The following is a 24,557-nucleotide window of genomic DNA, read 5'->3' as shown; positions in this document are numbered from 1 at the left end:
TTTTAAATATTGCAAGAATATTAAGATGAAAAAGATAAACCCATTTCCCTATTACAGTAGTATACCAAAACGTTTTCGTATTTATGTTGCTTTCTATTCTTTTACGGCTTATTTTTTAATTAGACATGTCAAATAGCAAAGATAAAAATCTAGATAGTATTTATAAATTTTCAGGTGATTGATAACCTACTAAATTGTCTGCAGTTGTCCTCTCATTACAAAAACCTATTAGTGGGGTCTTCCCTGGTGGCGCAGTGGTTGAGAGTCCGCCTGCCGATGCAGGGGACATGGGTTCGTGCCCCAGTCCGGGAAGATCCCACCTGCCGCGGAGCGGCTGGGCCCATGAGCCATGGCTGCTATATAGTTGATTTACAATGTCGTGTTAGTTTCAGGTACACAGCAAAGTGATTCAGTTATACATATATATGTATATCTTTTTTCAGATTCTTTTTCCGTACAGGTTATTACAAGATATTGAGTATAGTTCCCTGTGCTGTACAGTAGGACCTTGTTGGTTATCTATTTAGGATTCTTTTTAACAGAGTGAATCATGTAAAATTATGAATATCAACCCTTTCCGATGTACAGAAAATGGCAGTTTCATATGTTCTACATAATAATCACAGTAGGCTTGCTAAGGCATCTCGAAATCCTGCAGGAGAAATGGGATTTTATGTTGTTCACAGTTGTATCCCTAGGACCTAGAACAGTTCCTGAAGGATGAACCTAATCTTTTGTTGTGAAATATAGAGGTTAGTGATGAAGATAATTTCATAAAAATAGGAGTGAAAATAGAAATAAAATGGAAACTTTTTTTTTTTTTTTAATGGAAACATTTTAACTGCACTGCAGAGAAAATCAATTAAGGAAACAATTCAGTTCCAGTTGGCTCAGTGAATTGGCTCTGGCGAAAGCTTAGTCAATGAAAATTCATCAGTGTTGATGCAAACTGTTTAAAGCATCGGTATTCATAAACACAAATAATATCCCAAGTGTCTGAAAAACCTTCTGTACTCAAACTAGGAAAGGTCATGATTACTAGGCAAAGTGATGGCTGTCCTTGAACCCAGCAGCTAGATCCAAAGCTGCATTTATCCCATTCATCCAAACTGTATATACCTTTCCATAACTACATTCATAACTACATTCCAACTGTCAAATGTAACACATTTGTTCATGAACGACCCCTCACAGTAAGATAATTTACATTACTTATTTGATGTCTGTCCCCATTCTTTTAAACGGGTGGACATCTGAATTGCTGTTTGTAAAGCAGGGTGTCATATGCCACAGTTGGTGGGGAGCTGCCAGCTGGCGGAGGCCAAAGAACAGGGGTTTTGAAGACAGATGGTCTAAATTTAAATCACAGCTCTGTCATTTACAAACATGTGGCCTTGGACAGGTAATCTAGTCTCTCTTAGTTTGTTTTGTCAACAGTTAAATCTCTACATAATTAAATAGTAAATATCACGGTGTGAACATGGTACTTAGGACATACAGGCCACTGATATTCAATCAGAGCCATGGTTATTATGTGAAGGAATCCAGACAGTTACTGAATAAATGGCTTAGATCATAGAATCCTAGAAGTATACAGTATAAGCAGACCTCAGAAATCTAAGGTATCTTTGTGCTCCATCCCATGTAGTGCATAAAAGAGGAAGCAACTTAAAATTCAGAAACAGGTTTGGTTTTACATGAAGTTCATTTTTGTGCTCATTATTGAAAGGTAATTTTTGGTAAAACCTATCTGTTCCCCTATTTACCCATTTTAATATCCCTTTGTCCATTGTTATCTTCCAGCCCAATAAAGCTTGTCTGTGAACCATGACAACACAGTTAAGGAGAGAGACTCAGTCTCCTTGACACAACCAGACACTGTCACGGGATAATGTCTTCCTCATGCATGTGCAGAGCTGCTAATTATTCTTCTTTAAGAAATAATGACATGCCAAGGCATGAAACCCGGGGCCACTGTCCACATTTAATTAGGCAAGAGTGATCTTGCACGTGCTCATGCATAAAAAATAATCGCTTGATGTAACTGAGTGTTGGTTTTGGTATGCCCTTTCCCCAATTAGGCATCATCTAGCAAGATCATAAAGGTGATTTATTCCAAGATGGTCTGTGCAGAGGGGACTGAGTGTGTGCCACGTTGCATCTTCATTATAAATTTCATCCTGAGACTCAATTAACAGGCCTGTTATTCTCTTTTATTAAAATCACTTAAAAAAATTAAGGCAGCAGGGTTTTTATGGTACCACAGAGCAAGCAGTGAAATCAGTTGTGCCCCACGTGTGTTCGTTTCTTGTCGAAGTCGTGATCTGAGGCTCATGACTCATCTAGGGGCCTGCTGAGGCGCTGAGAGGCCTTGGATCCTGAGGAGGGTTAGTCGTCCCTCTCACCTCCTACACACACACAGCCACACGCACACACACACAGCCACACACACGCGCGCACACATGGCCACACATGGCCACACGCACACAGCCACACACACACACACACACACACACAGCCACCTCTCTGCTTTAGGGCTTAGTGTAATATCACTTCAAAGCTTTTCATCCTAGTGGAACCTCGAGCCCAGCCAGGGAACATGGCCCACTTCTCTTACACAGACACGGAGGTTTCTGCCATGTTGGGCAGGTCCTTTCTCCGGAAAGCAGGGGTTCTTAACTTGGGATCTATGTGGAGTTAGGGCTTGAGGGGGCCTGTGAATCCCCTGAAATTACTTGGATGCTCCTGTAGGAAGAAGATCTTTTTGTGTTCATGATCCAAAAAAGCTTAAGAAACAGAACTATTCTAGCTTTGCTCTGATCTTTTGACACCAAAGGGTGTTGGAAGAAACTTGGTCTTGGGAAGTGAGACGGGTTTCCATTTGCATTGTCTCCGATAGATTTTGGCCATGTAACATTGGGCAGGCTGTGAACCCTCTCTGTTGTTTTTTGTTTGTTTGTTTGTTGATTTTTTTTGCGGTACGCCAGCCTCTGACTGCTGTGGCCTCTGCCGCCGCGGAGCACAGGCTCTGGACGTGCAGGCTCAGCGGCCATGGCTCACGGGCCCAGCCACTCCGCGGCATGTGGGATCCTCCCAGACCGGGGCACGAACCCGCATCCCCCGCATCAGCAGGCAGACTCTCAACCACTGCGCCACCAGGGAAGCCCTGTGAACCCTCTGAATCTCCATTTTCTCAAATGTAGAACAAGGGTAAGAATGCCTATTTTAAGGTTACAGTGACTGGTAGACTAAATAGTGAAATAACAAGTAATTTTTATTCTCGTTTTCATCCCATGAATAAAATGAAAGCAAGTATCTGTTCTGTCTTGTTTCTTGTTGGGTCTTTCCAAGCATCCATGACAGTGCCTTGCACACAGCAGGCACTCAAATGTTGGTTGGATGGATAGTTGGATGGCTGGAGTGCCTTGGTTTAGTACCCAGATGACGTCTGTCAGTCTGCTTCCTCAAAGCACTGATTTTCTAAGAGAAATCTATCTTGCTAAGACCCTCCCAGGACATGTGCTCTATGTCCTTTGCAAAATCTTTTTGGATACTATGACAAGAGGAGATAGACCTTGTTACCCTGTACTGAAAATCATGGTCTTTGCTGGGCCTTTGTCAATAGCAGGGCTGGGCAACTAGCCTGTAGGCCAAATCTGGCATGTTGCCTGTTTTTGTAAATAAAGTTTTCTGTTTTTTTAAATGAATTTATTTATTCATTTATTTAGTTTTGGCTGTGTTGGGTCTTTGTTGCTGAGCGCGGGCTTCTCATTGCGGTGGCTTCTCTTGCTGCGGAGCACAGGCTCTGGGCTCACAGACTTCAGTAGTTGCCGCACGTGGGCTCAGTAGTTGTGGCACATGGGCTTAGTTGCTCCACGGCATGTGGGATCTTCTTGGACCAGGGCTTGAACTCCTGTCCCCTGCTCTGGCAGGCGGATTCTTAACCACTGTGCCACCAGGGAAGTCCTGTAAATAAAGTTTTATTGGAATGTAGCCAGGCTTATTGATTTACATGTTGTCTCTGACTGCTTTTGTGCTATAGCAGCGTTGAGCACAGAGACCGTATGGTCTTCAAAGCCTAAAATATTTTTTGTCTACCTATTTATGGAAAAAGTTTTCCAACCCTTGATATATATTTTCTGTACTCTTTACTATAACCCTGCAGGGTTGGTCTTAAGATGCTCTTGCTATGGATTGGGAAGCTAAGATTTTTTTTTAAATATTTATTTATTTGGCTGCGTTGGGTCTTTGTTGCTGCACGTAGTCTTTCTCTAGTTGTGGAGAGCTGGGGCTACTCTTTGTTGCGGTGCGGTGGCTTCTCTTGTTGCGGAGCATGGGCTCTAGGCGCACGGGTTTCAGTAGTTGTGGCACACGGGCTCAGTAGTTGTGGCTTGCGGGCTCTAGAGCGCAGGCTCAGTAGTTGTGGCACATGGGCTTAGTTGCTCCGCGGCATGTGGGATCTTCCCAGCCCAGGGATCAAACCCGTGTCCCCTGCATTGGCAGGCAGATTCTTAACCCCACTGCGCCTCCAGGGAAGTCCAGGAAGCTAAGATTCAACAGAGTTAAGTATATTAACTGAGATTGAACAATTTATAATTGTTAGGGTTTGAATCCAGGTCTGTGTGATTCCACAGCCCATAGTCCTTCCACTAAATGGTGATACCTTGCGATTAAACCAAAACCTAGCTGAACCAATTACATCTTCCAGTCCTTCCTGGTGACCATGACTGGCATGGAGAACAGTTCGATGATGTCCCCTGGAATCATGTTGGGACCTGGTAGTCCTGGCATTTGTCAGCAATCTGTTTCTGGTCTGCAATAGAAATTGTGTGAATGTATGAGTAGGTAAGAGTGGAATGAGGATTTCAGGGGCTGATACTGTCAATGGCAGAGCAGTGTGAGCACGCTGTTGTTTATCTGCAAACATAATGCTGCTCCCTAAGGGTCAGGGGGTTCAGCATTCCAGGAAGGTCCTTGTTGCTGCTGAATGTGGCATCCACTCTCATTTGGTACCTTTGATGAGAAATGCGTAATACTTGTGCATTTTCAGCACACAACCACTCAACAGAGACTTTCACTGGCCCAGGCTATGAGACTGTTAAGAGTTTGGGGCATCCACACTTGCCCACTGCTACCATGCCCTTATTGGCAGATCTGACTCCAAAAACTGGAGATGAAAGTTCTGTCACAGTGAATTAAGCCTGGTGGAAATTTGATTGTTTCAAGGGTTTCCAGATGAAGTTCTATGGCTCTTCTGTTAATTCCTCCATCAGCCCATTATTGCTAATTCTCACTTGACTTTCACCCTTCCAATTAATTTTTCTAAGCTTGTAAACTGGCTATGATCAAATAAAAGAAACAAAATTGGGAAAATTAGCTATTCGTGCTTTAACTGACTGCATAGCAGTGTTTGTCTTGAAACTGAGAGAAACTGACGATAACCATAACAGCACAAAATTATAGCCACCCAACTGGAAGTAACACAGTTGGGTAATTTATCCACCTGTCAAAGGAGGTACTAATGAAAAATGGCTGTAGTGTGCATCAATTTTCATATAAAAGTGGGGTATTGTAATTTGGGGATAGAAGAATTAGGAGGGCTTAATGTTCTTTCCGATAGTCTGGTTTTGTTCTTTGTGGCCAGCGTTAGTGGGAGTGTCTGGTACTCTCTCTCTCAATCTGTGGGAGTGTCTGGTACTCTCTCTCTCAATCTGTCATGGAGCTGCTGATGGAGGATTCCATGGAAAAGCTGCAGGGTACACAGGAAGGAATCAGAGCTATAATTAACTTTCTGTTTCACTGTGTTCTGCAACATGACCCTTATTCCTCCAGTGACGAAATCCCGTAGTCTTACCCTGTGGCTTTCATACTCTCTAAAGTCAATGAATCTTTCAGTTTATGCTGAAAATATAAAACAGATAAAAATGGGGCTGCTCTGGTTTAAGTGAGGGTGGAGGAACCTGGTAAAACTAAGTAACATTTCATTTGTTGTGCCAGTGTAACTCTGTGGGGAAATACTGGGTTGATTAAAATTCTTGATCTATTGTTTAATATTTAGAGTGAATGCTTCTTACAGAAAAATAGATTTCTCTTTGTAGCCCTTTTGGTTTATTCCTAACATATTTTAGAGCCCAGTTATTTTTTTCTTAAGCTTCAAAATATACAAATAGTTCTCAAGCCATTGTTTTCGTCTTTCACTTGATGCCAGGTACTTCTCATGGATCAAAGCCGTTGATGGTTTGTTTGTATTTCTGTCTTGGAAACATGTTTATATGGAATCTAAAAAAAAAGAAATGGTTCTGAAGAACCTGGGGGCAGGACAGGAATAAAGACAGACATAGAGAATGGACTAGAGGCATGGGGAGGGGGAAGGTTAAGCTGGGACGAAGTGAGAGAGTGGCATGGACTTATATACACTACCAAATGTAAAATAGATAGCTAGTGGGAAGCAGCCACATAGCACAGGGAGATCAGCTCGGTGCTTTGTGACCACCTAGAGGGGTGGGATAAGGAGGGTGGGAGGGAGATGCAAGAGGGAGGAGGTATGGGGATATATGTATATGTATAGCTGATTCACTTTGTTCTACAGCAGAAACTAACACACCATTGTAAAGCAATTTTACTCCAATAAAGATGTTAAAAAAAAAAAAAAAAAAAGAATCCATCGCAGGAACTTCCATGGTGGCGCAGTGGTTAAGAATCCGCCTGCCAATGCAGGGGAAATGGGTTCGATCCCTGGTCCAGGAAGATTCCACATGCTGTGGAGCAACTAAGCCCGTGCTCCACAACTACTGAGCCTGCGCTTTAGAGCCCGTGAGCCACAACTACAGAGGCCGCATGCCACAACTACTAAGCCCATGTGCCACAACTACTGAACCCCGCGTGCTCTAGGGCCTGCGTGTGGAAACTACTGAGCCTGTGGGCTGCAACTACTGAAGCCCTCCCACCTAGGGCCTGTGCTTCGTGACAAGAGAAGCCACTGCAAGAAGAAGCCCGTGCACCACAATGAAGAGTAGCCCCCTCTCGCCACAACTAGAGAAAGCCTGTGCAGCAACGAAGACCCAGCGCAGCCAAAAATAAAATAAATAAAAAAATAAAAATAATCCATCACAAAATTTCGGTCTCCCTGATGGAGAAGACTAAAGGGCAAATTCATAAATTATAAGTGATTATTGAACAATTTGAATTGGGGGAGAAATTGACAAGTGCATCAAATTTCAGTTTATATCCATGAGGCAGAGTAGTGGTGGTGAGGCCCTCACTTGCCAGGTGGGGGAGAGGAATGAGCAAGGCATAGAAATCTAAATAAACAGTGTTTTCTAGAGTTATACACCCCAGGTGTACTGAGTACAGGCAATTATATTACTTCTAGAAAGAGCAAGGCGTGTTCATGGACTGGTACTATGTGATGATTAATTCACCAAAACAGTTGTTTGAGAGTCCTTGTGTATGTTTTCTCTGTAGCCATCCTAAGAAAATGAGCTGCTGATATGCTATGATTGTTTTTTTTTTGGGGGGGGCGTCGCACAGCGCGGCTTGAGGAATCTTAGTTCTCCGACCAGGGATCGAACCCCCTGCAGTGGAAGTGTGGAGTCCTAACCCCTGGACCGCCAGGGAATTCCCATGATATGCTATGATTTCTGCACAGCTTTTTTTTTTTCTTTTGGCTGTGTTTTTAAAAATCCATGTGCAGTTTCATTATTGGTCATAGTTTTGTGTACGTGTGTGGCGGCATTTGGGGTGGGTGTACATAAGGCTTGGATCACTTGACTGCCAGCGTTGCTGAGCTCACATGTTGTCCTTATTTATGTGTTTGCCAGGGAGAAATGCCTGCTGCCTCTCCAGTTGGCTTTGGAATCCAAGAATGTGAAGCTGGCCCAACATGCCTTGGCAGGGATACAGGTATGGCTCTTGAGTGCAACAGGATGACAGAAATTGACAGACCACTTTGGCATTGAAAGAGCAAATAGTTAACATTCTAAATACTAGCTGTTTACAGACCCAGACAAACATTTGATGGAACTGGGTAATAACCAGAGAAGATAACAGGATTTTCTTGTATTTACCAGCATTTCTCTGTGTACAGCATTATCTTGCTAAGCATTTGTTGTTCAGAAACTGACTCATGGAGACTCAGCTAAGCCCACACAGAAATGAAATGGTTTTTGTGACACCAAACTTTTAACAGAGTAAGGGCTTCCAAGAGAGATGCTTCCAGTTCTATACCAACTCAAATCTTATATGCATTCAAGTTCTCTGGGTCTGTGTCATGAGCAATGATGGTAAGCTGGAAAGAGTTTGTTTTGTTTTCTGTTCTACAGTTAGGTTGGCAAATGGATTAATGTGTTTTGTTTCCAGAACAAGCTTGGGAAGAAGAAAGAAATTTTGTGTAGTCAGAAAAGTCAGATTGCATTTCCTGCTCTGAGCATTTGTTCATTTTGTTTTACATCGTACATAATAGGTCTAATTCCAAAGGTGCAAAGTTGTTGGCTGTATAGATACATTGATTTCTTAAGTGGTTTGGTATGTGAATGACAAGTACTGTGGAGTTCAAGCCTACGGGGTATTCTTTCAGCATGACCAGGGATTGGTGGCATTTGTTGGATGTCTTCTCACATTACTGTTTCATCATTAGCTCTTTGAGTTCAGAGAGGCCTCTAATACCTTTAGAGAAATAAATATGAAAGAGTAAGAAATTACAACTCTTTTTTTCCCTAGAAGATTGGAATTAGAGGATGTATATCTCAATATGCAATAGCATTAGAAATTCTTAAACATTTAAAAAAATTTTAAACAAACAATGAAAACTCTTCTTTTCTCCAAAGTAATTGGGCCAACTTTAAAAATGAATGGGGGACTTCCCTGGTGGCGCAATGGTTAAGAATCCGCCTGCCAATAGGGAACACGAGTTCGAGCCCTGGTCCGGGAAGATCCCACATGCCATGGAGCAACTAAGCCTGTGCGCCACAACTACTGAGTTTAGAGCCAGCAAGGCACAACTACTGAGCCCATGTGCCACAACTGCTGAAGGCCACACGCCTAGAGCTCGTGCTGCGCAACAAGAGAAGCCACCGCAGTGAGAAGCCCACGCACGGCAATGAAGAGTAGCCCCTGCTCGCTGCAACTAGAGAATGCCCTTGCACAGCGACGAAGACCCAACGCAGCCAAAACTAAATTAATTAATTAAAAAATAAAATGAATGGAAGTTGGTTTTGACCTGCCAGTATGTTCCCTTTTCTTTAGTAGTATATAGATTTTCCATTTAGTTACTTTTTTTTTTTAACCCTCACACACTCTCAGTTACAGTATCATGTTTTCAATAACCGTGGGAACTTCACTGATCTGGGGGGCAGGGAGTCTTCCTCTCAGCATCCCTTGTGACCTCCCATTAACTTAAGGCATTTTTAAAGAGCTTTGTAGTCTTTATCACTTTAAGTAAAAACAGGTTTGTATATAAACTAACTCTGGGCTGCCCTACATATATTACAGGAGAGTCAAAAATCTCTTTTGAGAGAATACCTCAGAGATATTGTGGGTTCAGTTCCAGACCACCATAATAAAGCAAATATTAGAGTGAGCCACATGAAGTTTTTGATTTTCCAGGGCATATACAAGTTACGTTTACACTATACTGTAGTCTCTTAAGTGTGCAATAGCATTATGTCTAAAATATGCACATACCTTAATTTAAAAATACCTTATGGATAAAAAATGCCAACATCATTTGAGCCTTCAGTCAGCTGTAGCAGTAACATCAAAGATCACTGATCACAGATCATCGTAACAAATATAGTAATAATGGAAAGGTTTAAAATATTACCAGAATTACCAAAATGTGACATAGAGACACGATGTGGGCAAATGCTATTGAAAAAATGGGGCCAATAGACTCGATTGACGCACGATTGCCACAAACCTTCACTTTATAAAAAACACAGTACCTGTGAAGTGGAGTAAAGCTAAGTGCAATAAAATGAGGTATAGCTGTATAGACAAATTCAGGGAGTCCTAAGAAGTAGGTTTAAAATACTTGTTTTCCGGATCTGCAGTGACATTCAGCTAGAAGAGGGAGTCATTACCCTGGATGAATCAGAATTCCAAAAATTCTTCATGGCTGCAACCCTGTGCTGCATCGGACAAGGACAAATTTAATAGGGATAAATATAAAATCCATCCTACACTGGGGTCTCAAAAATCAATTGCCCCAGGACAGAATAGGGAAGACAGCTTAACTGCAGCCCTTGTGAATGAGAAGTTTCTGGGTGAGTCAGCACAGAATGTGCTGTCACTTAGAACTAAGCTAATTTGATCTGAGAATGTGATTAAACTTCTGCATTACCGTTTTTTGTTTGGTTTTAGGCAATAAACAGATTTAATTATCTTACACAACTAGAATTATAGAGGTAAGCAATTCCAGGTTTGGAATAGGAGCGCAATGGTGCCACCAAAGACCGCATTTCTTTCCCCTCTGCCATCTTTTTATTCTTCTTCTTCTTAAAAGACTTTTTTTTAGAGCAGTTTTAGGTTTAGAGTAAAATTGAGAGGAAGGTGCAGAAATTTCCCATATACTCCCTCCCCCCACACATGCATAGCCTCCCACAGCATCAACATCACTCCCAGAATGGTACTTTTTTTTTTTAACCAAGGATGAACCTACGTTGACACATCATAATCACCCAAAGTCCATACATTTACCTTCATATGCACTCTCGGGTGCCCCCGCTCTGTACCAGAAGACCACCCTTGAAGTGTTACATGCACACTGGAGGCCACATGTTAAGGAGAATGTCTGTGAAACCATATCACGCAGAGAACATCCGATGGCTCCCGAGGAGGTTTAGTGTGGAGAAGAAAAGATTCAGGTGGACTTCGTAGCTGACTTGAGATATTTTAGAAGCTTAATCTGCATGACTCCAGGGACAGATGAGGGCATAGAGGTGGTAGGCAGTGGGGTTTTGGTACAATCTCAGAAAGAATTTTATGAAAGGTAAGAATTGTTCTCAAATAGTGGAGAGCTATTCTGCAAGATGTAATGACTTCTGGGAGACCTCATGAAAGTGACTGTCGTCTTGTGTAGGTTTCTGTGGGATTGATTTTCTGATGGAATGGTATTAAGATTTGTAGATTCATGAATAATTCCTGGGTAAATGACAGCTCACATTTAGGAAGTACAAAGGTAAATATTTGAAAAATTAACTTGTCTCCAGGACCTTCTTTCCTGTGACAAAGCTACATTCAGAACGGGCAAGTGTAGGGCTTCCCTGGTGGTGCAGTGGTTAAGAATCCGCCTGCCATTGCAGGGGACACGGGTTCAAGCCCTGGTCTGGGAAGATCCCACATGCTGCGGAGCAACTAAGCCCGTGTGCCACAACTACTGAGCCTGCTCTCTAGAGCCCACGAGCCACAACTACTGAGCCCGCGCGCCTAGAGCCCGTGCTCTGCAACAAGAGAAGCCACCGCGATGAGAAGCACAAGCACTGCAATGAAGAGTAGCCCCCACTCGCCACACTAGAGAAAGCCCGCGCGCAGCAACGGAGACCCAACACAGCCAAAAATAAACAGATTAAAAAATTAAAAAAAAAAAAAAAAAAGCAAGTGTGAATGTTGTGAGGGGCCACATTCCCCTTGGCACATTCGTCCTCCATCCCCACCAACCAAATGACCTATTTGGCCACCACGTTAGAACTGCACTTCATAAAATTTAGAGTGAATTATCTAATAGCAAGAAAAAGCCTTTGCCAAAAACCGTTTACCAAAGGCTTGGTGCATTTTTCTTTTTAATGGCACATAGCAGCTCCTCCTAATGGCCTCCAGCTATATGCCTCCACAGTAAGAAACATTATCCTCAGTACATGCTAAGCTACAACAGAATGAGGCAGCAGGGGAAAGCCTATCTGATCACTGCCTTGTGCCTCTTTACAGAAGCTTCTGGCGGAAGAGAGGTTTGTATCCATGGAAACGGACTCTGATGAGAAGCAGCTGCTCAATCAGATCCTGAACACCGTGAAAGTGACGCCTTCCCTCCACGAAGACCTGCAGGTGGAAGTGATGAAGGTGGGTTGGATGCGGCTCCCAGTTTGCGTCACTGGGACGGGAACAAACGCTGATGCTCCCGCCCTCATTGTTATCCTGAAAATGCCTCCGCATGGTGGTTTGGAATACATGGTTATTATCCTTGCTTAGGGTGCCCTAGAATAACCTTGATCATTGAACGGAAATGACAACGATCATTTCTGTTCAACATAAATAAAAGGTACGATTTCAATAAATCCGTAAGATTTTTGGCCTGATCTTGCATATCAAATGTTGTTAGGAAATGTTTCTGTGACCGTTTGAGAGAATGTATGTGAGTAGTTGCAGCTTGGGGTAGATCTGATCATTCTAGGCATTCTGCCTGCCTGTATATGGTAAAACAAAGCAAAGATCTAATGATGTTTTGACATATACTCAGGTTTTAGAATAGTCAGTTTAAGGGAAGGGAGACCATCCTTGGGAGCCATATCAGAATCACAGCTTTATTTCCGTCCTCAAATTATGCGAACCTTATCTCCCACATGGGATAGCGTCTCTCCCATCCCCTTTCCTCCTTTTTCCCCTCCTGTGAGTGAACAGTGAGTTGGGCAGAAAAGGATGGAAATCTCTATCCCAGAACAGCACCTTGGTCAGAGTAACACAGCTGGAACCCATGAGGTGGCTTTTGATCACGTCATCTGTCCATTTCCTCCCTAGAGGAGTGTGTGTAGAGAAATGTGTAAGAGTAGTTGCTGTCATATAATGGTTGATTTCTTCCTGGAAATGCACTGAAGGATTTTTATCTTCGATAAGAGATGTCACTTTTCTAGCTTTCAGTTTCTCCATTGAGAAGAGAAAAGATCACCTTCAATCATGACATTGTCTTAATGACCTGCGTCTCCCCCTAGCCCTGTTGGTAGGTAATTTAGTGTAGTGATTAAGAGCTCAGACTTGGAGCCAGCCTGTCTGGCTTTGAATACTTACTCACTTCCTAGTTGGATTTCCTTGGACAGATTCCTGAACCACTCTGTGCTTTGGTCTCCTCATCTGGAGAATGGGGGAAATAGAAGCACCTACCCAATAGGACTATTGTGAGGATTAAGTAAGGTGCTAGTTGTAAGGAATTTAGCACAGTATCTGGTCCAAAGCAAGTGCTTTAGAAGTGTTGAACATTACTATTTCTATTCCTACCACTTCGGCTACCACTGTGTACTGCTGCTGAGTCATAATCTCAGTGGGTGGGTCTAGGAATATTGTTATACACAGTAAACACTGAGAATCTCTGAGCTAGCTGATCTTTAAGCTCTCATTGACTTTAACTCTCTTTGATTCTGGAATGTCCAGTTTTGCCTTATCCTTTGACATACATTGGGCAGCTGTGCATTCCTAGGAACCGAAGAGTAACTGCCTCTTAGATTTGTTTTACTTTTCTGCTACCTCTGTGCCACCATTGAGAGAGGCAAGGCCGACTGCCATGTTCATCACTTTTATGACTTTCAAGTCTAGCCTGTTGATCCTTCTTCCACTAATAGGTCTCCAAATACTGGACGTTGAGCGTTGATGTCATACTAAGAGACACACCTTACAGATTTCATATTATTCTGGAAATTCTCTCAGGAATACAGCTTTTCATGGAAAACAGGAATTTGTATTAAAAATTAAAATGAGAAAGTACCTATTCTTCTAGGAGCTATGGAGGACAGCAGGATGTTTAATGGTTATGTCAACAGAAACACCTGTTTTAAAAACTTACACTTGCTTCCTAATTCCAGCCCAGTTGTGCCTTCTGCTAGCCTTGCTGAGGACAGGAGTTGACACATGTTAGCTCTGCTGGAAATCCTGGAAAGCCTGTCTTAATGGACTTTCTAATGATACTATACTAGACTGTGGTACTTGTAGTTAATGTCTGGGACTACATCAGACATTGTCAGAAAAAAAGAAAAACAATAATCTGGACTGCCATTCTTCATAATTAGATATCCAAAAGCTTTTTAAAACATAAGGGCCTTTGGTACATGCTGTTGGTATTGGGAAAAAATATTTCAATTCACGATAAACCTAGCCTTAACATAGTTTTTTTGTAGTATACTTTTATTTTAGACAAACATTTTTGGCCAAGCAGCTAGGAAATTAATGCTGAGAAAACTGTACTTTACAGTAATATTATTATTATTATTTTTAACATCTTTATTGGAGTATAATTGCTTTACAATGGGGTGTTTGTTTCTGCTTTATAACAAAGTGAATCAGTTATACATATACATATGTCCCCATATCTCTTCCCTCTTGCATCTCCCTCGCTCCCACCCTCCCTATCCCACCCCTCTAGGTGGTCACAAAGCACCGAGCTGATCTCCCTGTGCTATGCGGCTGCTTCCCACTAGCTATCTATTTTATGTTTGGTGTGTATGTATGTCCATGGCACTCTCTCACTTTGTCCCAGCTTACCCTTCCCCCTCCCCGTATCCTCAGGTCCATTCTCTAGTAGGTCTGCATCTTTATTCCCATCTTGCCCCTACGTTCTTCATGACCATTTTTTTTTTCTTAGATTCCATATATATGTGTTAGCATACGGTATTTGTTTTTCTCTTTCTGACTTACTTCACTCTGTATGACAGTATCTAGGTCCATCCACTTCACTACAGATAACTCAGTTTCATTCCTTTTTATGGCTGAGTAATATTCCATTGTATATATGTGGCACATCTTCTTTATCCATTCATCTGTTGATGGACACTTTGGTTGCTTCCGTATCCTGGCTAGAGCTGCATTGAACATTTTGGTACATGACTCGTTTTGAATTATGCTTTTCTCAGGGTATATGCCCAGTAGTGGGATTGCTGGGTCATATGGTAGTTCTATTTGTAGTTTTTTAAGGAACATCCATACTGTTCTCCATAGTGGCTGTATCACTTTACATTCCCACCAACAGTGCAAAAGGGTTCCCTTTTCTCCACACCCTCTCCAGCATTTACTGTTTGTAGATTTTTTGATGATAGCCACTCTGACCGCTGTGAGGTGATATGTCATTGTAGTTTTGATTTGCATTTCTCTAATGATTAATGATGTTGAGCATTCTTTCATATGTCTGTTGGCAATCTGTATATCTTCTTTGGAGAAATGTCTATTTAGGTCTTCTGCCCATTTTGCATTCGGTTGTTTGTTTTCTTGATATTGAGCTGCATGAGCTGCTTGCAAATTTTGGAGATTAATCCTTTGTCAGTTGCTTCATTTGCAAATATTTTCTCCCATTCTGAGGGTTGTCATTTCATCGTTTTTATGGTTTCCTTTGCTGTGCAAAAGCTTTTAAGTTTCATTAGGTCCCATTTGTTTATTTTTGTTTTTATTTCCATTTCTCTAGGAGGTGGGTCAAAAAGGATCTTGCTGTGATTTATGTCATAGAGTGTTCTGCCTATGTTTTCCTCTAAGAGTTTGATGGTGTCTGGCCTTACATTTAGGTCTTTAATCCATTTTGAGTTTATTTTTGCGTATGGTGTTAGGGAGTGTTCTAATTTTATTCTTTTACATGTAGCTGTCCAGTCTTCCCAGCACCACTTATTGAAGAGGCTGTCTTTTCTCCACTGTATATTCTTGCCTCCTTTATCAAAGATAAGGTGACCATATGTGCGTGGGTTTATCTCTGGGCCTTGTATCCTGTTTCACTGATCTATATTTCTGTTTTTGTGCCAGTACCATATTGTTTTGATTACTGTAGCTTTGTAGTATAGTCTGAAGTCAGGGAGTCTGATTCCTCCAGCTCCGTTTTTCTTTCTCAAGATTGCTTTGGCTATTCGGGGTCTTTTGTGTTTCCATACAAATTGTGAAATTTTTTGTTCTAGTTCTGTGAAAAATGCCAGTGTTAGTTTGATAGGGATTGCATTGAATCTGTAGATTGCATTCCGTAGTATAGTCACTTTCACAATGTTGATTCTTCCAATCGAAGAACATGGTACATCTCTCCATCTATTTGTACCATCTTTACTTTCTTTCATCAGAGTCTTATAATTTTCTGCATACAGGTCCTTCGTCTCCTTAGGTAAGTTTATTCCTAGATATTTTATACTTTGTGTTGCAGTGGTAAATGGGAATGTTTTCTTAATTTCACTTTCAGATTTTTCATCATTAGTGTATAGGAATGCAAGAGATTTCTGTGCATTAATTTTGTATCCTGCAGCTTCCCCAAAATCATTGATTAGCTCTAGTAGTTTTCTGGTAGCATCTTTAGGATTCTCTATGTATAGTATCATGTCATCTGCAAACAGTGACAGCTTTATTTCTTCTTTCCCAATTTGTGTTCCTTTTATTTCTTTTTCTTCTCTGATTGCTGCAGCTAAAACTTCCAAAACTATGTTGAATAATAGTGGTGAGGTGGGCAACCTTGTCTTGCTCCTGATCTTAGTGGAAATGGTTTCAGTTTTCACCACTGAGGACGATGTTGGCTGTGGGTTTGTCATATATGGCCTTTATTATGTTGAGGAAAGTTCCCTCTATGCCTACTTTCTGGAGGGTGTTCATCATAAATGAGTGTTGAATTTTGTCGAAAGCTTTCTCTACATCTATTGAGATGATCATATGGTTTTTCTCCTTCAATTTGTTAATATGTGTAGCACGTTGATTGATTTGCATATATTGAAGAATCCTTGTGTTCCTGGGATAAACCCCACTTGATCATAATGTATGATCCTTTTAATGTGCTGTTAGATTCTGTTTGCTAGTATTTTGTTTAGGATTTTTGCATTTATGTTCATCAGTGATATTGGCCTGTAGTTTTCTTTCTTTGTGACATCTTTGTGTGGTTTTGGTATCAGGGTGATGGTGGCCTTGTAGAATGAGTTTGGGAGTGTTTCTCCCTCTGCTATATTTTGGAAGAGTTTGAGAAGGATAGGTGTTAGCTCTTCTCTAAATGTTTGATAGAATTTGCCTGTGAAGCCATCTGGTCCTGGGCTTTTGTTGTTGGAAGATTTTTAATCACAGTTTCAGTTTCAGTGCTTGTGATTGGTCTGTTCATCATATTTTCTGTTTCTTCCTGGTTCAGTCTCGGAGGGTTGTGCATTTCTAAGAATTTGTCCATTTCTTCCAGGTTGTCCATTTTACTGGCATATAGTTGCTTGTAGTAATCTCTCCTGATCCTTTGTATTTCTGCAGTGTCAGTTGTTACTTCTCCTTTTTCATTTCTAATTCTATTGATCTGAGTCTTCTTCCTTTTTTTCGTGATGAGTCTGGCTAATGGTTTATCTATTTTGTTTATCTTCTCAAAGAACCAGCTTTTAGTTTTATTGATCTTTGCTATCATTTCCTTCATTTCTTTTTCACTTATTTCTGATCTTTATGATTTCTTTCCTTCTGCTAACTTGGGGTTTTTTTTGTTCTTCTTTCTCTAATTGCTTTAGGTGTAAGGTTAGGTTGTTTATTTGAGATGTTTCTTCTTTCTTAAGGTAGGATTGTATTGCTATAAACTTCCTTCTTAGAACTGCTTTTGCTGCATCCCATACTTTTTGGATTGTTGTGTTTTCATTGTCATTTGTCTCCAGGTATTTTTTGATTTCCTCTTTGATTTCTTCAGTGATTTCTTGGTTAGTAATGTATTGTTTAGCCTCCATGTGTTTGTGTTTTTTACGTTTTTTTCCCTGTAATTCATTTCTAATCTCATAGCGTTGTTGTCAGAAGAGATGCTTCATATGATTTCAGTTTTCTTAAATTTACTGAGGCTTATTTGAGACCCAAGATGTGATCTATCCTGGAGAATGTTCCATGCACACTTGAGAAGAAAGTGTAATCTGCTGTTTTTGGATGGAATGTCCTATAAATATCAATTAAATCTATCTGGTCTATTGTGTCATTTAAAGCTTCTGTTTTCTTATTTATTTACATTTTGGATGATCTGTCCATTGGTGAAAGTGGGGTGTTAAAGTCCCCTACTATGATTGTGTTACTATCAATTTCCTCTTTTATGGCTATTAGTATTTGCCTTATGTATTGAGGTGCTCCTATGTTGTGTGCATAAATATTTACAATTCTTATATCTTCTTCTTGGATTGATCCCTTGATCATTATGTAGTGTCCTTCTTTGTCTCTTCTAATAGTCTTTATTTTAAGGTCTATTTTGTCTGATATGAGAATTGCTACTCCAGCTTTCTTTTGATTTCCATTTGCATGGACTATCTTTTTCCATCCCCTCACTTTCAGTCTGTATGTGTCCCTAGGTCTGAAGTGGGTCTCTTGTAGACAGCATGTATATGGGTCTTGTTTTTGTATCCATTCATCCATTTTGTGTCTTTTGGTTGCAGCATTAATCCATTTACATTTAAGGTAATTATTGATATGTATGTTCCTATTACCATTTTCTAAATTGTTTTGGGTTCGTTATTGTAGGTCTTTTCCTTCTCTTGTGTTCCTGCCTAGAGAAGTTCCTTTAGCATTTGTTGTAAAGCTGGTTTGGCGGTGCTGAATTCTCTTAGCTTTTGCTTGTCTGGAAAGGTTTTAATTTCTCCATCAAATCTGAATGAGATCCCTTGCTGGGTAGAGTACTCTTGGTTGTAGGGTTTTCTCCTTCATCACTTTAAATATGTCCTGCCACTCCCTTCTGGCTTGCAGAGTTTCTGCTGAAAGATCAGCTGTTAACCTTATGAGGATTTCCTTTTGTGTTGTTTTCCCCTTGCTGCTTTTAATATTTGTTCTTTGTATTTAATTTTTGATAGTTTGATGATATGTGTCTTGGCATGTTTCTCCTTGGATTTATCCTGTGCTTCCTGAACTTGATTAACTATTTCCTTTCCCATATTAGGGAAATTTTCAACTATAATCTCTTCAAATATTTTCTCAGTCCCTTTTTCTCTTCTTCTTTTGGGACCCCTATAATTCAAATGTTGGTGTGTTTAATATTGTCCCAGAGGTCTCTGAGGCTGTCCTCAATTCTTTTCATTCTTTTTTCTTTATTCTGCCCTGCAGTAGTTATTTCCACTATTTTATCTTCCAGGTCACTTATCCGTTCTTCTGCCTCAGTTATTCTGCTATTGATCCCTTCTAGAGAATTTTTAATTTCATTTATTGTGTTGTTCATCACTGTTTGTTTGCTCTTCAGTTCTTCTAGGTCCTTGTTAAATGTTTCTTGTATTTTCTCTGTTCTACTTCCAAGATTTTGGATCATCTTTATTATCATTATTCTGAATTCTTTTTCAGGTGGACTGCCTATTTCCTCCTCATTTGTTATGTCTGGTGGGTTTTTGCCTTGCTCCTTCATCTGCTGTGTGTTTCTCTGTGTTCTCATTTTGCTTAACTTACTGTGTTTGGGGTCTCCTTTTCGCAGGCTGTAGGTTCGTAGTTCCTGTTGTTTTTGATGTCTGTCCCCAGTGGCTAAGGTTGGTTCAGTGGTTTGTGTAGGCTTCCTCGTGGAGCGGATTAGTGCCTGTTTTCTGGTGGATGAGGCAGGATCTTGCCTTTGGTGGGCAGGTCCACATCTGGTGGTGTGTTTTGGGGTGTCTGTGGCCTTATTATGATTTTAGGCAGCCTCTGTGCTACTGGGTGGGGTTGTGTTCCTGTTTTGCTAGTTGTTTGGCATAGGGTGTCCAGCACTGTAGCTTGCGGGTCGTTGAGTGGAGCTGGGTCTTGGCGTTGAGATGGAGATCTCTGCGAGATTTTCACCGTTTGATATTATGTGGAGCTGGGAGGTCTCTTGTGGACCAGTGTCTGAACGTGGCTCTCCCTCCTCAGTGGCACAGCCCTGACGCCTGGCTGTAGCACCAACAGCCTGTCCTCCACACAGCTCAGAGTAAAAGGGAGGGGAAAAAAAAGAAAGAAGAAGATAAAATAAAATAATATAAAGTTATTAAAATCAAAAATAATTTTTAAGAAAAAATATTTTTTAAGTAATAAAAAAAATGGACAGATCCCGAGGACAAATGGTGAAAGCAAAGCTATACAGACAAAATCACACACAGAAGCATACACATACACACAAAAAGAGAAAAAGGGAAAAATATATATATATATATCGTTGCTCCCAAAGTCCACCGCCTCAATTTGGGATGATTCGTTGTCTATTCAGGTATTCCACAGATGCAGGGTACATCAGGTTGATTTTGGAGATTTAATCCGCTGCTCCTGAGGCTGCTGGGAGAGATTTCCCTTTCTCTTCTTTGTTTGCACAGTTCCCGGGGTTCAGCTTTGGATTTGGCCCCGCCTCTGCGTGTACGTCGCCTGAGGGCGTCTGTTCTTTGCTCAGAGAGGACGGGGTTAAAGGAGCGGCTGATTCGGGGCCTCTGGCTCCCTCAGACCGGGGGGTGGGGGGGAGGGGCACGGGCACGGAGTGTGGGGCGGGCCTGCGGCGGCAGAGGCCAGCTTGACGTTGCACCAGCCTGAGGCGTGCCGTGCGTTCTCCCGGGTACGTTGTCCCTGGATCCCGGGACCCTGGCAGTGGCGGGCTGCACAGGCCCCCGGGAGGGGCGGTATGGATAGTGACCTGGGCTTGCACACAGGCTTCTTGGTGGCGGCAGCAGCACCCTTAGCGTCTCATGCCCATCTCTGGGGTCCACACTGATAGCCGCAGCTTGTGCCCGTCTCTGGAGCTCCTTTAAGCGGCGCTCTTAATCCCCTCTTCCTCACGCACCAGGAAACAAAGAGGAAAGAAAAAGTCTCTTGCCTCTTCGGCAGCTCCAGACTTTTCCCCGGACTCCCTCCCGGCTAGCCGTGGCGCACTAACCCCTGCAGGCTATGTTCACGCCGCCAACCCCAGTACTCTTCCTGCGCTCCGACCGAAGCTCGAGCCACAACTCCAGGCCCCGCCCGCCCCGGCGGATGAGCAGACAAGCCTCTCGGGCTGGTGGCACCGATCCTCTGTGCGGGAATCTCTCCGCTTTGTCCCCCGCACCCCCGTTGCTGTGCTCTGCTCCGCGGCCCCGAAGCTCCCCCCTCCGCCTCCCACAGTCTCCGCCCGCGAAGGGGCTTCTAGTGTGTGGGAACCTTTCCTCCTTCACAGCTCCCCCCAACTGGTGCAGGTCCCGCCCCTATCCTTTTGTCTCTGTTTATTCTTTTTTCTTTTGCCCTACCCGGGTACGTGGGGACTTTCTTGCTTTTCGGGAGGTCTGAGGTCTTCTGCCAGCGTTCAGTAGGTGTTCTGTAGGAGTTGTTCCACGTGTAGATGTATTTCTGATGTATTTGTGGGGAGGAGGGTGATCTCTGCGTCTTACTCTTCCGCCATCTTGAAGCTCTCTCTCCAGTAATATTATTATTAACATCAGATGAAACTTTGGAGTTGGTGGTCTGACTGTAATAACCCACAAGTGAGGGATCCACGATTATTTCCGATTTCTGAGATTTAAATTACTCATTTGGGCCTAAAGATATACACAACTTCTAGCATATGGGGCTTAGAAATAAGTTTTATACTGTCCATGCATGAGGAATTTGTATACCAACTTTAGTCATCTTCAGATGTGTGCACCCTTTTATCTTATAATTTTGTAATGCTTGTGATGACCCAAGTAAAAACTTTAAAGTAAGTCCTTGTTTTGCTAATATCATTACCACATTAAAATGCTTTTACCACTCTTCCTCCCGGAAATTACACACACACACACACACACACACACACACACACACACAATATATATATATAGAGAGAGAGAGAGAGGGAGACAGAGAATATGAATTGGATGAGTCCTCAGATGGAAAGACTGGATTCCCATTATATATGAAGGGTATATTAATTTATTCTTGGTGCTTTTGTATAACTCATTCTGATAATAAATTATCTAAACTAGATATTTCTTGTAAAAATTCTCTAGTCATTTTATAGAAATATATTGTAGGAAAATCTTTTAAAATGTTATGTGGTAGGCATTTTCAAATGTTGGTCTGACTATACTATTCAGGAGAGATAAAGGCCACACCCTGCAGTTTTTATTGATGTCTCTCCAACCATGGCATAATACATTTTTATGACAAATCCTAAGTGCTGTTTTTCAAAAAGCTGTATCGTACATTTTACTCACATATTGCTATCTGCTATTGTTTATAAACATGAGAAATTGAGCCATGTCACATTTTTAGAAGTGTTGTAGCAATTGTATTAAATTCCTGGGGAGAAAATAACATGGTTCCCTCTTTTAGAGATTTCCCTGAGATTAAACAGAAAAGTAGGTAATAATGAAACCCAAGATTCTGATGGTAGTGTTCTCATTAAGAAAGAAGGCCCTAGAATTTCAATTGGAGGGTTAAAAAATGTCAATGATACTTGCTTCTGACAAATTCAGTAGGGATGAGGTTAGAACACTTAGTTATGCTGTCTAACAGGAGGGGGAGAAAAGGCAACTTTGATTTATTGAAATGGCTGTGGAACCCAAATAAAAATTTTACTGCTGAGCAAGTAGAGTGTCAGAACTGTAGATAATGAGGAAGGTTTCTCTGAAGATGCATTACCTTTGAAATGGATTAGTAGATGGCAGGGAGCCACTTAATATTTAGGTTAAATACTTGTTCGCTTTGGTAACATTTTTCCCGTGGTGTGTGCCATTTCCGTAAATGCCATGCAGACTTCATAGGAGCCAGGTATATAACTAATGACACCTCTGACTAGAGCAATTAGGACTTTTTTCTCCTTCTTTCTGATGGATAATCTTTACTGATGTTATTAACTGATACAGCTGGCTGACTCTTCAAAGAAAGGAGGGAATTGCGGCTGGCCTTCTGCCTCTGTAAGCATGTTAGAGATGTGAGCATCCTGTCTGGGGAGGGCAGCCGGCTTTGTCGGTAAGAAAGGATATGATGTTGGATAGTGAGCAAGCATTTGATGAGCATTCTGTTATTGGACATCCTATTTTATGTGAGTCTTTAGATAATATAATTGAATATTGGTGGAATGCTTTACATTTTCAAAGGAGAAATGACAGGGGCCAATTATTTAACATTTATTATGCATCAGACACTGTTAAATACATTCACACTAAGATCACACAGCTAGTGAAATGGCAGGACCAGTATTTGAATTGTAATTCGGCCTAGACTCAAACCTGTTTTCTTAAACAGTAGGTTACCTTGTCTTCTAAGTCTATCCTGAAAGACGTAGATGGTTGTCATTACTATCCACATTTTACAGATGATTGAATAGAAAAGATCAGTTACAGGCTAATAAGGGGCAAAGCTAGGAGTGGCTCAGAAAGGAAGAGAATATCATTGAGGTATTTTTATATTTTATAACAAAAGCCAACCATACATCTATAGAAAATGTAAAGGGGAGAGACTAGTGGAGAAGGAGCTTACTAACTGTAGGGCTGCTAGACCTAAGCTTCGCGATTTCCATTTAGAACCTGGTCCTACAGTGTACCAGCATGGCAGTCACCGCCTCCGTCTGAGAGTAAGAAACAGACCAAATGGAAGGACCATTTCTAAATCTCCTCTCAGTAATGTTTTAATAGCAGAGTCTTATATTTGGACCATTTACTCAAATGGTTAGTTTTTATATCCCTAATTCTGGGCATTTGATCTTCTAGAGTGCCTTATGGAAAGAATGATCATTAGTAAAATTTGAAGGGGAAATGGTTGAATTGTCCTGCCTTCTCATAAGCAAGGAGAAATCCCTTCTTAGTCCAAAGCTACCAACTTAGAAGATTTGCAGCAATCTCTGGTATGAACAAAAAATCTGGTGTTTGATGAAAAATGTTTAATTTAGAATGTACCATTATTGGAGGTTAGCTACATGCTTACATATTATTTCCATTCTTAATGCAGGGAAGTATCTAAAACGTGGCTCTGTGACCTAAATGGTTCTCAAATAGCCCTCCCTCTTCCTGCTGCTAAGATCAAATGTTGATCATCTTTTTCCTTTGTACACATATAGAGAAAATTCTAAGTTTTCCTCCCAGGCTTCTTTACCTTTTGGTATGACTGCATTAGACAGTAAAGATATATGAAAAAGTCAGAAGCAAACACTTGAAAACTGAGAAAAGTGATTTTCCATTAAATACTTTATGCATTATTTGTTTAGATGAAGCTATTTTCATCTTATCAATTTCCCTTTTTTTAAAGCAAGGACCACCATTTTCAATGCCATGCCCTTTGAATACATTTGAGAGCAACTCTGCTAAGTATTTTTAAACTTTTCCCCATGATTTTTGTTAAAGCAAGTATAAATGCAGAGCCCTGCGGTATTTACTGTGGATGTTCTAGAATTCCTAGAGTGGGGAGATCCTCCAATTTTTTCAATCATTTACTCTGCAAATACTTGATCTCTTCCTCTCAGGCACTGTGCTAGGCACAGAAGATCCTATGGTGAAGAAAACAAAAACAGACAAAAAAAGAATCTTTGTTTGGAGGCTGGTGATGGAGATAGAAGTCAATGAACTAGATAAATACACGTAAACTGTGATAAATATAAGGAAAGAAAAATTTAGAAAAGTGTATTTATAATAGACCCTGCTGGAGGGCAGATGAAGAGGACAGAGAGAGCTATTCTTAAGAAGTGACTTTTTTTTTTTTTTTTTTTTTTTTTTTTTTTTTTTTTCAGTGTTGTGGCCTCTCCCCTTGGGGAGAACAGGCCCCCGGAACGCAGG

The 24,557-nt window shown here is 41.3% G+C and overlaps 1 protein-coding gene across 1 annotated transcript in view; it reads left to right on the top strand.

Annotated features, from left to right (window-relative positions):
* Positions 1–24,557, top strand: part of ARFGEF3 (ARFGEF family member 3) — a 182,169-nt gene that overhangs the window by 35,337 nt on the left and 122,275 nt on the right. Inside the window, exons 3-4 of the mRNA XM_007467600.1 lie at positions 7,821–7,902; positions 11,923–12,054. Of these exons, the coding sequence (XP_007467662.1) occupies positions 7,821–7,902; positions 11,923–12,054 (214 nt within the window). The remainder of the gene's footprint in view (positions 1–7,820; positions 7,903–11,922; positions 12,055–24,557) is intronic.

This window comes from Lipotes vexillifer, unplaced genomic scaffold, assembly GCF_000442215.2.
Source record: "Lipotes vexillifer unplaced genomic scaffold, Lipotes_vexillifer_v1.1 scaffold569, whole genome shotgun sequence".
Lineage (NCBI taxonomy): Eukaryota > Metazoa > Chordata > Mammalia > Artiodactyla > Lipotidae > Lipotes > Lipotes vexillifer.
Note: the sequence above shows the minus strand (reverse complement) of the source record. Positions and strands in the feature narration are given on the sequence as shown.